This window comes from Delphinapterus leucas, chromosome 7 (assembly GCF_059928025.1).
Source record: "Delphinapterus leucas isolate spDelLeu-1000000601 "Yukka" chromosome 7, BTC_Dleu_Yukka2, whole genome shotgun sequence".
NCBI lineage: Eukaryota > Metazoa > Chordata > Mammalia > Artiodactyla > Monodontidae > Delphinapterus > Delphinapterus leucas.
Window position 1 is genome coordinate 24608781 of NC_143135.1, and position 14588 is coordinate 24623368.

A 14588-nucleotide genomic window follows, 5' to 3' on the forward strand; every position below is an offset into this window, starting at 1 on the left:
TCCCTCTGGGATTAGCAGCCCCTGGCACTGCTCAGGCGTACCCAGCCCGTGCGGCCTCTGCTCGCACAGTTCCCGTCGCCTGTCTGGAGCGCGGACGCAGTCACAAGTCCGCAGCCAGCAGAGCCGCGCTGTCTGGGGCATCTCCGCGCTCCGTGTCCGCGGACCTGGAACCTGGAACCTCGAACGGGCGCGAACGCCACTCGGAACGCGTGCATCTCTGTATGTGCTTATTTCGCATTCTTGTCTTTTCTTTCTTCCTCGAGCGGCCCGCTGGTTACTTTCAATCTTAGTTTACCAAAAGGGCAACGCCGAAGAGGGGCATCCCTAAAGAATGATTTAGAGGCAACCCAGCCGCCTCTCCAAGGAGAGGTGCTCACTGAGAGACTCTCCCCGTCCCCGACGCTGGCCCCTTTAAGACGCCAACTCAGTCCTGTTGCGGAGGCTGCTGCGGCAGCGGCGGCTGCTGTTTGTATCGCTAATCCCCAGGAGCCCCGTTAAAAAAAAAAAAAGAAAAAAGAAGGGGGGGGGTGAGTACCGGGCAGCTGTCTCTTTAAATGTGATTTCCTTCTATTGTATTTGAATCGTGATCAGGAAAAAGGAAATGAAACCAGAGACAGAGGGAAGCTGAGCGAAAATAGACCTTCCCGAGAGAGGAGGGAGCCGGGGGAGAGAGGCGCAGTCCCCTCCCGGCCCCCAGGCCGCCGCCCCCTCCCTGCCCTCGGCGGCTAGCTGCGCGCCGCGACCCGGGCCGAAGGGGCGAGGGGCGAGGGGCGGCCGGACGGTCGCGCCCCATTCCCGCGGGCGGCGCGGAGCCGGCGACAGCGCGCGAGCCGAGCCGGACCGGGCGGCGGCGGCGGCGGCGGCGGCGGGACCGGGATGGAAGGTTAAGTCCTGAGCAGCAGCGGCAGCTGCAGCCGCCCGGGGCAGGCTGCGCGCCCCTGTCCCCGCCTCGGCCGCGGCGCGCGGCAGCCCGGTGATTCGCTCTCTCTCTTTGGCGTTTGAAGGGAGCGCGGTGACTGTCCTTGAGCGCGGAGGGGCGAGCTCGCCGCCAGAGCGCCGGAGCAAGAGGAGGCGCAGGAGCGGAGGCGGCGGCGCCCGAGCATCCGAGGGGGTCCGAGCCCCGGCAGCCGGCCAGCCCCGCGCCACAAAGGGAGCGCCCCCGCCGCCTGGCACACCACCTCCCTCCCCAATGTCCTCGGCCATCGAGAGGAAGAGCCTGGACCCGTCTGAGTAAGTGCGGCGCCCCTGCCACCCACGATGTCCACGGCCTCGCGCCCTGGGGCGGCAGGGTGGCGCGGGCGGCCGGCGAGAAGGCTCCAGGTGCGCGCCCGCAGCGTGCCCTTGGTTCCCTCTGTCTTGCGCGGGGCTCCCGCATCCTATCGGGTGACTCCGGGGACACTGTGAGAGGGGCTGGGCGGCGGGCGGCAGGAAGAGGGGGTCGGCCCGGCGCCGCTGCGGGCCCCTCCCGGCTACCTGGGACTCTCCCCAAAGCCACTGTGGGCCAGAAAGTTTACACCGGAGCAGGCAGAGGGGGAGGTCGGAGGCGCGCAGGTGCAGTCCCGAGAGCCTTCAGGACTCGATTCTGCTCCTTTCTCCCCTCTCGTTCCTTCTCGGTCCCCTTTCTCTTTGTCCATTTGGTCCTGGAAAGGGGGACATTACAAGTGGAGGCCTCCCGAGTCCCCGACGGCCCCCTTCCCGGTCCGCAGGTGGAGCGGCTGCCCGCAGCGCCAGGGACCGGCGGGTGAGGAGGTGCGAGAATTCACCTCGGAGCTCACTCAGGCCTCCAGAGACTTTAGAGCAGCTAAACACGGAGTTAATCTGGATACACGTCCCCGCCTCTCCCCTCGGGGTCCACCGATGGGGACCATTGAACCTCGAAAGTTAGTGCACCATTTTGCGTATAGGTGAATTTTTTCTGGGGAGCGGAGTCTCACGGCTTTTATCACAGTCTCAAAGGGTTTGGAGTCTGGGAACCGTAGCTCTAATGAACTGCATTTGTTTTCTGAGGCTCTGACTGGTTTGAAGAAACCCCTCTTCCCAATGTTTACCTCCAGCCCATTCCTTAGTGTTAAGACGCGGAGAAAGGGTTGTTTTAAGATATCATTTAGCCGTCAGCGCAAATTCCCTTTTAAGATTCATTAGCTGTCTGGTTTTGAGAACATTTATTCCTTTGAAGTCCCCATCTAATCCTTTGAAGGGATTTGTTACACAGACCAAAGGAGCTGGTTAATGACTTGTCCATTTGTGCTTTTAAGAGGCATTTGTTTTGTTTTGTTTTCTTTTCTTTTTCTGCTTTAAAAGAATTGTGCTTTCCTGATTGAAGTACCTCCTCCTCCCAATTTCAGTCTCCTATGGTGTTTATATACCTGGGTTTTACCCTCAGTTAGGAGCATAAAAGCTCAGCGTGTTCTCATAAAACACAGGAAGTACCATGATCTAGTGAGAATATAAACAACCCTATTCAATCTTGAAGGTTCAGATGCCAATTCTATAAGGAGTCTGGTTTGTTCTAACAAAAACCCAGCTTCCTTAAATTCTCAGGAGAAAGATAACATTCCTTTTTAAAAGTATATATCTACGAAAACACTGGGTTTAAAGGGTGGTTTGCTCTTTTTTTTTTTTTTTTTAACAAACCGAGAATTACAACTTAGCCCTGAGTTTTCAGAGCCTAGGCAAGACCATAGTAATACAATAAGAGAGTGAACTGGATGAATTACCTTTGAAAGGCTCCTAATGCCTTTTCGATCAGTAGAACTCAATCACTAAGCCTTTTATTAGAAGATAAATCTGGAGGTTTCAGTTCCCTGAAGGAAGTGTTTCTCTTTTCAAAGTTTGTGCTTTTTCACTGAGATTGGAAAATTGAAACATCTTTACCTCATAACACAGCAGGCACCTACTGAAGGGTGCTCTTCTCCATCCTTTGCTTCACTATTTGCCCAATGCAGACAAGCTCTCATTGGAGATGGACCAGCTCACTGAGAAATTACTGCAGCACATTTTTTCCCTATCGCTCTTGGAAATTGTTGAGAAATTATCCCAGAAATCCAGGCCGAAGTGTGTTTAGGTATAATATTCAGATAGGCTCTAGGAGAATATAAAATATTAGGGAGTGAATCCCACTCAGTTATTGGCTTGGAACATACACCAAAGATAATGTGATATTATCATTAATTATAGAAAGATAGAAGCAATATCTTATCCTATCCTTTCCTATCTCATCTCAGGCCATCACAATAGCTCTTTTGCTTACCATTTCTACTGCGAACCACTATTCTACCAGAAGCTTCATTGTGTACATACTTGGGTCAGTGCAGCTGAGGTCAGTCTGATCAGCATCTCCAAATTACACACAGAAATTTGCCAAGGCATATGCAAATGAAACATTTAGACAGAAAGACAGCCAAATTCACACAGAGATTTCCTCTACTGGGCCACCAGTGGCCCCTACCGCCTCCCTGTGAGTAACAAGAGCAGTTCATTTTAATTCCAGGCAGTTTTGCACCAGCTAAGTGCAAATTCTCTTCTTTCACAGTTGGTTGGCAGGCTCAGCATCAGGGCATCCAGCAGTGTTGAGGTTCCATGAGCGTTTCTGAAAGCCTAAAGTAAGACCATGGGCTGTGGAAAGGGAAGAGATGCGATTCTGAGGTGATGCATGTGAAAATGCTGGTGTTTTATTTTTCAGGAGGGAGAATGGAAGTCTTTATGTATAACCCGTGGAAACAAAAGCAAGCCAGGCTTCAGTGAATTCTTAAAACTATTCAAAGTCTTGAGTTTTTAGGAGGAAACTGGTTTGGGTTTTACATTTCCCTGTTCTAAAAGGAGATCATCTCACAAAGGACCCTCATACTTGATCTACAAAGTGTGGGCTCGGTTTCAGTAGCCCTAAATATTCACAGGGAGGTATGCACATTACAGACAGAGTCACCTGAAGCTGTCAGAGTGTGTTATCAACACTGGTTCCCTGAGCCTTGTCATCCCTAGGTGTAAAGGACGCTGAGTGCTGTGGGCACAGGCCAATCAGGACACAAGGTCACCTGGTAAGTTAGCGTCAGCTGGAAATAGGAGACACAGATTTATACCCTCAAAGTACCGAGGGGGAAACTCCCTTTGGGAATTTCACAGTTGGAGGCAGTTCCATTTTTCAAAACATAATAGAATTTTGAAAAATAGATTTGTGTTTGAGTGAGGTTCAAGAAAGCACTTGTTAATTGTCACAGATCAACAGGTATACTGTTTTTCCTGTGTCCCATCTGGTGAGAGAATCATTTCTCCCACTCCCTTTATTTTCTTTTGGCAAATAAAGTTATTTCTTTTAAAATGTAAAACAGAAGTATTCAGATTCCAGTGAAGCAAAGTGAACTGGAGACACTGTATGACATTGTAGTGAAAGAACACACATCACAGGCTCACTCCTAACAATTGCCTGGGTGGAGACTTCAGAGTCTGTTTAATTGCCTTCCACTCTCTCGAAAATAATTATTGCCCCTCTCCCCATTTTCTTTCCTAAATCAACTTCATCCGAATCAGTTTTGCTGCTGTAAAAATGTTCACGTGCAGAAAGTTCTGTTTGACGTCCTTTATAAGTTTAACAGTGGCCTTAATTAACACCTGAGATTTTTCTCCAAGGATTCATTCAGTAAGAAGGATGGGATGCGGAATTTCTATTAAAAGATAATAATAATGAGAATTTCTATTATATCCTGATGGAATTTTTATCTTGGAAAGAGAAAGCAACCTAAAATAACTTGGGGTCCCTTTCTTCTTTCTTCCTTCCTCACCTCTGCTTTTGTGCAGTTGGGAAGGGTTTGAGGCAGGATGGCACGGAGATTCAAAAGGGAATTTGCAGATTCTTAGCCCTCTCGGAAGTCACTGTCCTGGCAGCAAGCAACTCTTATAGTCCTGGGTGCCTCCTCTGGGTTTGGGCAGTGCCCTTGGGTCCTGGGTATGTGAGGAGGAAAGAGGAGAGGTGTGGAGATGGAGTAGGAGGGAGATAAAGAAGAGAGACCACAGGTGCCGAGAAAGTGGGGCTGGACTGTGGGTAGGGGTGCAGTACCACCTGCAGTTGCCTTGGTGCCTCTTGGTGCCCTGCACTTGCTTCTTCCGGGATCTAGGATGTAGGGTCTAGCTCTCTCCTGTCCTAACCCAAGGCTGGCAGGGTCTCTCTGCAGTCTGCCCTAGGTATATGCTGTCCCCTCCTTTCTCTTATGTCACCTACAGGCAACTGAATGAGGTTTCCTTTTGGGCACAGCATGACTCCTGACCCCTCTCCCGTGCTTGTCTCCCCAAGATGAGGTCATCCCTAATGCTTGGCCTTCTTTCCAGGGAGCCAGTGGATGAGGTGCTGCAGATCCCCCCATCCCTGCTGACATGTGGAGGCTGCCAGCAGAACATCGGGGACCGCTACTTCCTGAAGGCCATCGACCAGTACTGGCACGAGGACTGCCTCAGCTGTGACCTCTGCGGGTGCCGGCTGGGTGAGGTGGGCCGGCGCCTCTACTACAAGCTGGGCAGGAAGCTCTGCCGCAGAGACTATCTCAGGTACTGTCCTCGCTGCCCTCCTGGGGCTGTGGGTCTGTCTCCCCCAGTGCCTGCCTTTTGCCCCAGTGAGGTCAGGCTGGGTCTCAGCTGCCCGATGCAGGGAAGCAGTCGGCCTTTCTTCCTGTTCGAGAAGCATGTTCTCAGGGATACATTCCTACATGGTCAAATTCTAATATTTTAAAGGCAAGAGAGTGATGAACACAAAATTCAGAATAGCGGTTCCCTCTGTGGGGCAGAAAAGGGGAGAAGGTTGGGGAGAAGGCACAGGACGTGCCAAAGGAACTGGGAGCTTTGTAGTTTCTAAGTTTGAGTGTGGGCTCCTAGGAGCTCATTTAATGCTTCAAAATATACCTATAGGTTCCAAATAGTCTTTTGTAAGATTCCAATATTATGTGATGAGAAATTTAAGAATAGAAAGCATGATCTCGCCACGGCATTCCAAGTATTTGACGGTCACAGCAGGAAGGCCCTGAAGTCAGCTGTAGGTTTGAGCCCCGGCACCACTGCTTTCTAGCTCTGTGACCTTGGACAAGTTACGTAACCTTCCTAAGCCTCAATTTCCTCATCTGTAAAATGGGGATAACAGCGATACCTACTTCCAAGAAGGGGTGGGAATTAGATGGGGTGATACATGTAAAGTGCTTGGCTTGGTGCATGAGTATAAGGATCAAATAGATGTTAGCTGCTCATGACATTTATCATTAGAGTCTTTTCCGATCTAATGAACAAAGAAATGGAAGAATGGAAAGGCAAAATAGGAACTCTAGAACATCCAGTGAGACAGGCACTGAGGCCATCTTGGATGCTCTGGGTCATAAGTTTGGCTATGTGAATTTTCCAGCACTCAGATGAGTGCCTTTGCCTGGAATGTTCTAGCATTTCCAGTTTCATATTAGCTGCTGCAGAGGTAACTCTGTGCCCTCTGCTGTCAAATCTGCTTAACTGTGTAGCTGTCAGATTTTTGCCATCTTCCTGTGGCAGAGGGTCTGTGGAGCATGGAGCCCTAATACATTAGAACCACCCAAACCAGGGAAGCTTGTTTAGACTCCAGCGCCCTTGGCTGCCGGGCCAGCCCTTTCTCCCAAACCTGCCCTCAGAGCATTTTACATTAAAAAAAAAAAAAAAAATGCAGGCAATTCCATGGTGAAGGAAGCTTATCTGTTCACCCAGAGACTGACAGAGTAAGCTTCCCACCCCCAAATTTCCTGATAAAGTCCTTGCAAATTTGGTGGTTCAGAGAAAAGAAGTCGGGTTTCCAAGGATCATGATTTTAATTTTGGTCAATTTTTTACTAAGTAACAAGAAAACAGAACTGGGATAAATAGAGACCTGGTTCTGCTCGCTATCAGTTTGCCAAGACAGTGCAGAAAGCAGACGGGTAAATGATTCCCATTGGGCCCCCTGACTACATCCCTGTCAAATCATTTGAATCTTATTAAATGAAGTACAGATAGAGTAAGGTCAAAAGAGCCCGGGCTTCTCCCTATTTCTGCGGTTTTTATATAACATTCAAGAATAAACCCCGTGCTGCCTGGGCTTGTTAATCTCTTGCATTTTTAAAAAGGAGAGAAAAAAGACAGTCTGGGAGAACCCCGTGTTAATTAACCTGTGTCTCGGTGACATGAAATAATTCTTCTCCCTGTTACATTCCTAGGCAACATGTTAATTAACTCTGTGTTAGTGCAAGCGTTTCCAGCCATCCTTTCATATTTATATTATTGTTATTAAAATGGGCAGGAGGGAGCTTCAGACATGACATCTCTTGACAGAGGAGAAAAATCATTTCTTGTTGCAGGCATGGCCCTTTAGCCATGGACTTGTTTGCTTGCATTCTTGACATATCTGGCAGTGTCTTTGCAAAAGGCAAGTTGGAGGAGTGAGGAAATGGGTTCTATGATGGGGTTCAGTCCTTCTCCCCCTGCCCACCCACCCCTGCCCCAGGAGAACTTCTCCCCCTGAGGGTTTCCAGTGTTTGACTTGCCTGTTACAGTCCCTTTCAGACATTTAGCCTCAAATATTCATGAGACCCCCATGCAGAACCTAAATAAACCCTGTGCTCTTATGTTGTTTTCTTGGGAACCGAAGAATAACTGTTAATATCAGTGCCCAGCCCAGATCCCCTTGGATCGCTTTTTACCAGTTTTTGTGTGCAATGCCTCCCCACCCCTAAGTGTTTTACTTTCAACAGCCAGCACCTGTGTCTGTTAAAGCCAGAAGTGTGCCCACTGCCCACCCCCACCCCCCCATGCCCAACAGACCTGGCCCACTGGCTGACACTGCCGGAGACCAAAGTCCTGCAATCTTGCCAGGAGCCAGGGCCGCTTGGAGACATAACTTACACCCCAGAGTCCCCGTGCAGTCAGGCTGAAGCTCCCCTCGGACTTGGCCCGAGTGTGCAACTTTGCTTGCCTTGCACCCCTTCTGTCCGGCTTCCCTTGCCACCTTACCTGTTTTCCCTGATGACACATCCTTAACAAATCCTGGTCTCAGGGTCTATTTCTGGGATATCCAGCCTAAGGCACCAATCCTTGGTGCCAGAGGTGAACGCCCAAGTTAGATGTCAAGTCCTGGCTATTTTCACCATTAGTGAAGTCCCAGCAAACCAGAGCTTGTAAGGGCCTGCAGAGGCCTTCTCTTCCAGTTCTCTTGCATTATAGCTTAAGACACAGAAGCCAGGGCAGAGGGTGTCATTGGCTCTGGGGCACCCGGCTAGTTAGAGGTGATGCTGGGACCTGAACTTGTCTCCCAAATACAAGTCCTTCATCCTTCCCTTCGTTAGCTGCCTGACGTGTGTTGTAATTTACCCCCAACTTCCCTTTAATAAACGCTCTCCTTCCATAAGGGTCACACACCCCAGGTGGTTGGCTTCATTCCACACACACTGTTTTGTAAGTCACTTGGACCCAAACTCAACTTACTGAACAATCAGGAAATCAGAACTGTCTTTCCACTCTGTGACCTCCAGGGTGGCAGTTCCCTACAGCTCCACCATCTGCTGCCTTGGGATAAAATGTTCTCCCCCAGTAATGAGTTTGCTCCCAGGTGGTGCCTTGAAAACACTCAGAGCTCTTCAAATGGAAAGCGGGATTCGGAGGGAAATTAGCTGGCCTGGCTGTAACCATGAGTTCTCTACCCACAGACCATGTCTTCCTGGTTCCATTAATTTTGTTCATGTGTTTCAAAATTTGTCAACTGCCCTCATCTCCCCTAGAACCTCTCAGAACGTACCAGTTGATTCTCTGCTCTTCTGAAGTTAATAAGAACTTCCGAGAAGAACAGGCATTCACCTAAAACCACCCTGAAGGCTTTCCGTGGAAAGGACCTGCTGACATGCCATGTAATCAGGCATGTGGGAAAATGACTTCTGGCAGCAAGACTGGCCCTGTTGGAATACCCCCAAGATGTGTTAAAACCCAGCCAGCGCTGGCTTTGCCCTTGAACGCTGGTGCTTTGACATGCCGCGTCCATCCTTTAACAGCCGGGTGAGGGGCACACTATGATCACTGCCAAGCTCAGAGGAATCAGAGGTCCCACCAGGGTCACTCAGGTACTCAGGGCTAGTCCTGGCTGAACCCAAGTCTCCTGATTCCAGTGCTTGTGTTATCCCACTCTTGCGGGCTGATTCTCAAACTTCAGCCTGCATCAGAATCACCTGGCCGTGCTCAGGACCACACAGACGGCTGGGCCTCACCCGCAGAGCATCTCAATCAGGAGGGCCTGAGTGAACATTTCTAACAAGTTCCCGGGTGATGCAAATTCGGCTGGTCCCAGGACCACACTTTGGGAACCGCTGCACTAGGCTCCACCGTATTGCATCCCCCACTTTGGCACTACATGTTGCTTAATATAAGTAACCTGTCAGCTGAGACTTGGAGGGAGGGTCTTGATTTCAATGTCAGAAGAGAAGTTTCTCCAGAGACTCATGCCATTGGGGCAGCGAGATCTCGAGTTAAGATCTTCCATTCTATGTGGAGAAATGCTGCCCATCCTCCAGATGTCCGAGGCACGATTAACTATACCGCGTGTTTTCGGTTGAACTCCCTCTGTCTCCCAGAAGCTGGGGTCCCAGCAAACAATCATGTGGAGATGGCCTTGGTACCTTTGAAGGAATTCAAGACCAACCCTCCCCATGGGTGGAATTAGTGGCTGTTGATGTGATAGAATTTGGGAGCCTCAGAAAGATGCCCATTTCATTGCATTCCTGGTCAGTTTCCTCTCAAAGGGGCCTCTGGGGTTTACTCCTGGCCCCTCTTGTAAAATGAAAGTTCCCCTGGGAAGAGACACACAACCCATGCCTAACCTCTGAAATCACTTCAGCTGAGAGTCTTTTCCACAGAGGTGGGCCCGGGGCAACCTGGAGGCGTGGAGGGTGGTGGCTGCAGGCAGGGAGAGAGCTCAGAAAAGGGACGAGTTATGCCAAACACAAATGCCACAGATACAGTCTCATCCCAGAGGATCCACTTCTAGGAAACACTGCGACCGAGTCAGCCATCAATCTGGACCCAGCTCTTCCTTGCTGGGACGTCTTGGGAATCCAGCCTACAGCATGGAACCCATCCTCAGGCCCTTTCTTCCAGTATTATCTGTGCCACTGTCTCTTTAGCTCTTCTCTCTGTTTTCTCCCCAGGCTCTTTGGCCAGGACGGCCTCTGCGCATCCTGTGACAGGCGGATCCGTGCCTACGAGATGACGATGCGGGTGAGGGACAAAGTGTATCACCTGGAATGTTTCAAATGTGCCGCCTGTCAGAAGCATTTCTGTGTGGGTGACAGATACCTCCTCATCAACTCTGATATAGTGTGTGAACAGGACATCTATGAGTGGACTAAGGTCAATGGGATGATATAGGCCAGATGCCCCAGCATCTCTGGAGAGGTGTTTCACTGAAGTCACTGTCTCCATGGGGTCTTCACTCTTAGGCATTTGGGGGATTTGAGGGTGGGCTGAGACATTTCTTAGGGGATGAAAGACCCTAATTGGACACCAAGAACCAATACACAGCATCCAAGTGACATAATGCAAGGGGGCAAAACTTAAACGTGACAAAATGACTGGCCTTGAGGGAGAATTTATGGACAATGGCCACAGCCTATGGGTAATAACTGACATGATTAGCGAGGGAGAGAGTGTTCTGTACCGTCATGATGGAACTTCCCATCTACAGATGGGGACTTGTTCTGCCCAGACTTGTTATGTCTTTAACCCTTGAAAACTAGAGATGTGCAATTGATTTCTTTTCTTCCCGGCTTTTATGAGAACCCTGTTCCAACCACTGTCCTCCACACGAGGGAAGGACAGAGAGAAGAGTGGCCATCCTTTTCTTCTTGGCCACCTTCCCAAGGCCTTAAGCTTTGGACCCAAGGGACACTGCATGGAGACAACATTTCAGTTGAGAATGAAAACTGCAACTTTTAACCAAACAATTCTTTAAAGCAATGCTGATGGATCACTGTTTTTAGACACCTTAGTTTTGAAGTGAGGAGTTCCACAGATTGTTTCTATACAAATGTAAATCTAAAAAAAAAAGTTGTTCACCTATTTTATTATCTTAGATTATATCAAAGTATTTGTTGTGTGTAGTTTAAAAAAACTCTGAGGACAATAAAAATGACTGACTAAAACACAGTGTTGTTTACCTGGTAATGACTTACAATTTGGGATGGCAGGAAAAAAATGGCTTTTTATATTGTAAAGGAGAAGTAAATAAGCAATTTACTTTTAGGTCAAATAAAAACAAGTTTATGGCTAGGGTTTATATGAGGCAGGCACGTTTCTATATTACTAGCAATTAGTATCTAACGGGTCATCATGTAGCTCAGAGGGATGTAGAATAATTAGATTGCTATTGTAAAACCTGCATTTCACTTCAGCATTGTATAGAGTGAACAGAAGGCAAGATCTTTGCCTTTGGGAAACCTGTAACCTAGGAAGGACACAAATACATAAAACAGATTCCCTTGGGAGAGAAGGTAATTACCTAGTTTGAAATGTGGCAAAGATGCTGAGCTTGACACTTCGATTTTCCAAGACGTGTGTCTCAGGGTATTTTATGACAAGTGGTTAGGAGAACCTTACCTTGAGGATTTAAAGCAGGCACCTTGTCTGTGTGGTTGCCTTTCACTGCATCCAGGCAGCCATGAACTGACTCAGAGCGCCACCTGCTGGTCATCACCTCTCAGCTCACTAGTTCAAGAACGTCCCAATGAAAGACTAACGGGAGATGTATTTCAATTGTTACATAAAAATATTGGCAAGTACCAAGAAGTCTTAATGTGTTTAATTATCAAGACATCAGAAACATGCATCTAGTGCTACAATTAATTAACTGTGATATTCCTTTAAAAAGTTCATCACTAGGGTTTGCTTGGTTTTTTTCTTCTTCTGGAGAAATAATTAAGTGATGGCTCTCTTGGTCTGTAAAATACTAAAAGTGGTTGGGAAGTTTGACTGCTTAGGGTGGCCTATTTAAAACAAATCTAGTTATACTGAATTTCAACTAGGTGTTGGTAAGGGACTTCCAGTGAGGGGACATTTGTTCTAAATCAACAAAGGGAAGTGGTTCTCCGATTGTGGTCCATGAACCAGCAATATCAGCATCACTTGAGAACTTATTAAAAATGAAGATTCATGGGCTCCATCCCAGACAGAGTGAGTCGGAAATGCTGGGGATGGGGTTCAGCAATCTGTGTTTTAACAAAGCCCTAAAGATGATTCTGACTCATGCTAAAGCTTAAGGATGTCCTGAAACATCCCCCAGTTTGGTAGATCATCTGCTCTAAGTTGTTAACAGTTAGTATTTGACACAATGGTTAATCACTGAGTAACTTTTCCACATGTAGACCAACACTGTCTTCCCCTGGTCCCTAAGCTGAAAACCTTTACATAATTCTGTCACTCAGCTAGCCGTTGTCATCTACCAGATCAATCACAATTCAATCCACCATTTTTAACCATATCGACATTAATAATAATAATAATAGATTTTAGTTATGTGAATGATCCTATGTGCAGTATTTGGTCAAAATAAAAATGGTTCTTGCTTTTGAAATGTAAACTTTATTCTTAATCCCCATGATAGTATAATACACATAAGATTCAGGAGCTCAGCCAATACCTTTGCTATCCTCAACAAAGCGATAACGTTTTCTATTTGTCCATGGCATCATTTTGCAGAATTGTGAATGCATAGGCAGAGTCTTTGTGGTAAGTCACCCCAGGGGCCCAAATGTCTAACCCACAACTGACTTGAGAGGAAGGACATGTAAAGAGAGGGACCAGCTCCCAGAATCTACCCTGGTGGCCCTTGCCTGAGCATGCAGGCTGTGTGCCCAAGACCCAGAGGCAGAGAACCAGGCATCTGCACCCCTCCCCCGTCCATGACTTACTTCAGCAATTTGGTGGAACATTTCACTTCCTCTTACCTTATTAACGTCTTGTAACCTGAACCAGCTTCCTTTTATTGCCGTTTCTAATAGAATCACTGCTTCTCAGGGAATCTTGGAATCCTACAAAGTTACAACAGAGCAGTGGCTAGGAGCTCTATCATCATAAGACTGGGATATGAATGGCAATGATGTGACTTAATTATTTAACAAACATTTACACAGCAGTTACCACGTGCCAGGCACTCTTCTAGGGGCTGTACAAATAGCAACTCCTTTAAGTGACAGAACAGCGCCATGTGTCAGTTTCTATTTATTATCATCCACATTGACTCCCGGGGAAACTGCAGCACAGACAGGCTTAGTCACCTGCCTAAGGTCCTACGGCTAATAAAGGGCAGAAGTAGCCTGTAACTGAGGCCTCACCCTGTGCTCTGCTGCCTCTCTTAGGCTCACCTCCCTGACCCTCAGGTTTCTCATCTGCAAAATAGGGAAAATGAATACCTTTCTCCCCAGGTTATTTGAAACCATTTGAGTACAGTCTAGCCAGAAATGTAACCAAAGTACAATGATATGAGATTAGCACCATAATAAAGATATGTCAAAAGTGCTATGGAAACACAGATGAGGGAACAAACAAATGAGGGAACATTGGCCCCTGGGCGGCTATCTGGAGTAAAGCAGAAGTGACATTTCAAATGCCCCTGGACCAGCAAGGAGGTGACACAGGCAAGAGCAAAGACTCAGAGACCTTGACCTAGTGGAGCAGGTAGTCAAGTGAGCCCAGAGTTTTCATGGTGGTGGTGGTGGAGGTGGTGAGCTTTGGCTGGAGGGGGGCTGGGCCAGTGAGTAAATAACAGGGGAGATGAGGTCTTGCACAGTTTTGAGACTGAATGGCAAATCAAAATCCAAACCCAGGAATCTCTGAGAGGTGGAGAGAGGGTGCAAGGAAGGTATAACAGGGGCCTGGAACATCTTATTATGCTAGAAAATAAGGAACTGCTTTTAAAAAAAAGTGATGTAGGCATGCCGCAAGGACAAAGAAGCCAGCTTGAAGGGGCTGGCCAATCTGGAGCAATTTGACTACCAAAATAATTAAGGATAGTAATGAGTTGCAAAGTGTTGGGGGGAAAATAAGAATTCGTGAGTTCATACCAATAATAAATAAATGGAGAGAAGAAAGGGCTCTTGTTTACAGCAGAATCTTGAATGCCAACAGGTAAATGTGAAGAGAGTGTGGGAGTTGGCAAGTCATCATTCTGCAGCTATCATAGTGAAATGATAGAATCAAGCAAGAATCATCAAGAGTTGCTAAATTTCAACAAAGAGAGAGCAGGATACTTGGACGGTCTTAAAGTACCTTTCCATATATTGTTATTCGTTGCAAGGGGGAAACCCATAATTACACAGTGGAGACATTGGACAGTACCCTGACCAGGTGATCAGTGAGGAGTGGATAGACCATGTGTGCCTCCAGATGTGATTCTCTGTGAGGGACATACCCTCACTGTTTTAGGATTCCTCCTGAGAATGCATAGCGTGAATCTAAGTATGAGACAAATTGCCAGGCAAACTCAGAACGATGAACATTGTATTTTTAAAAAGGGAGGAGATGGGACTCTATTTTCAAAAATGTCAGTGTCATAAAGAATAAAGAGGGCTTCCCTGG

At 47.7% G+C, this 14588-nt stretch overlaps 1 protein-coding gene across 2 annotated transcripts; it reads left to right on the top strand.

Annotated features, from left to right (window-relative positions):
- Window positions 1–200: 200 nt before the first annotated feature.
- LMO2 (LIM domain only 2) lies at window positions 201–11162 on the top strand. 2 transcript variants are annotated; one of them, XM_089914964.1, is made up of 4 exons: window positions 201–219; window positions 1005–1230; window positions 5323–5538; window positions 10166–11162. In XM_089914964.1, the coding sequence occupies exons 2-4, from the start codon at window positions 1190–1192 to the stop codon at window positions 10383–10385; spliced, it is 477 nt and encodes a 158-aa protein (XP_089771090.1). In that variant the 5' UTR covers window positions 201–219; window positions 1005–1189; the 3' UTR covers window positions 10386–11162. The 2 variants fall into 2 exon arrangements, with proteins under 2 accessions (XP_089771090.1, XP_022439370.1); XM_022583662.2 differs by lacking the exon at window positions 201–219 and adding an exon at window positions 657–883.
- The last annotated feature ends 3426 nt before the right edge of the window (window positions 11163–14588 follow it).

Coding starts and splice junctions, on each gene's coding strand:
- LMO2 (XM_022583662.2), top strand. Junction 1,231..5,322: donor AAGAGCCTGGACCCGTCTGA/GTAAGTGCGGCG, acceptor CCTTCTTTCCAG/GGAGCCAGTGGATGAGGTGC. Junction 5,539..10,165: donor TGCCGCAGAGACTATCTCAG/GTACTGTCCTCG, acceptor TTTTCTCCCCAG/GCTCTTTGGCCAGGACGGCC.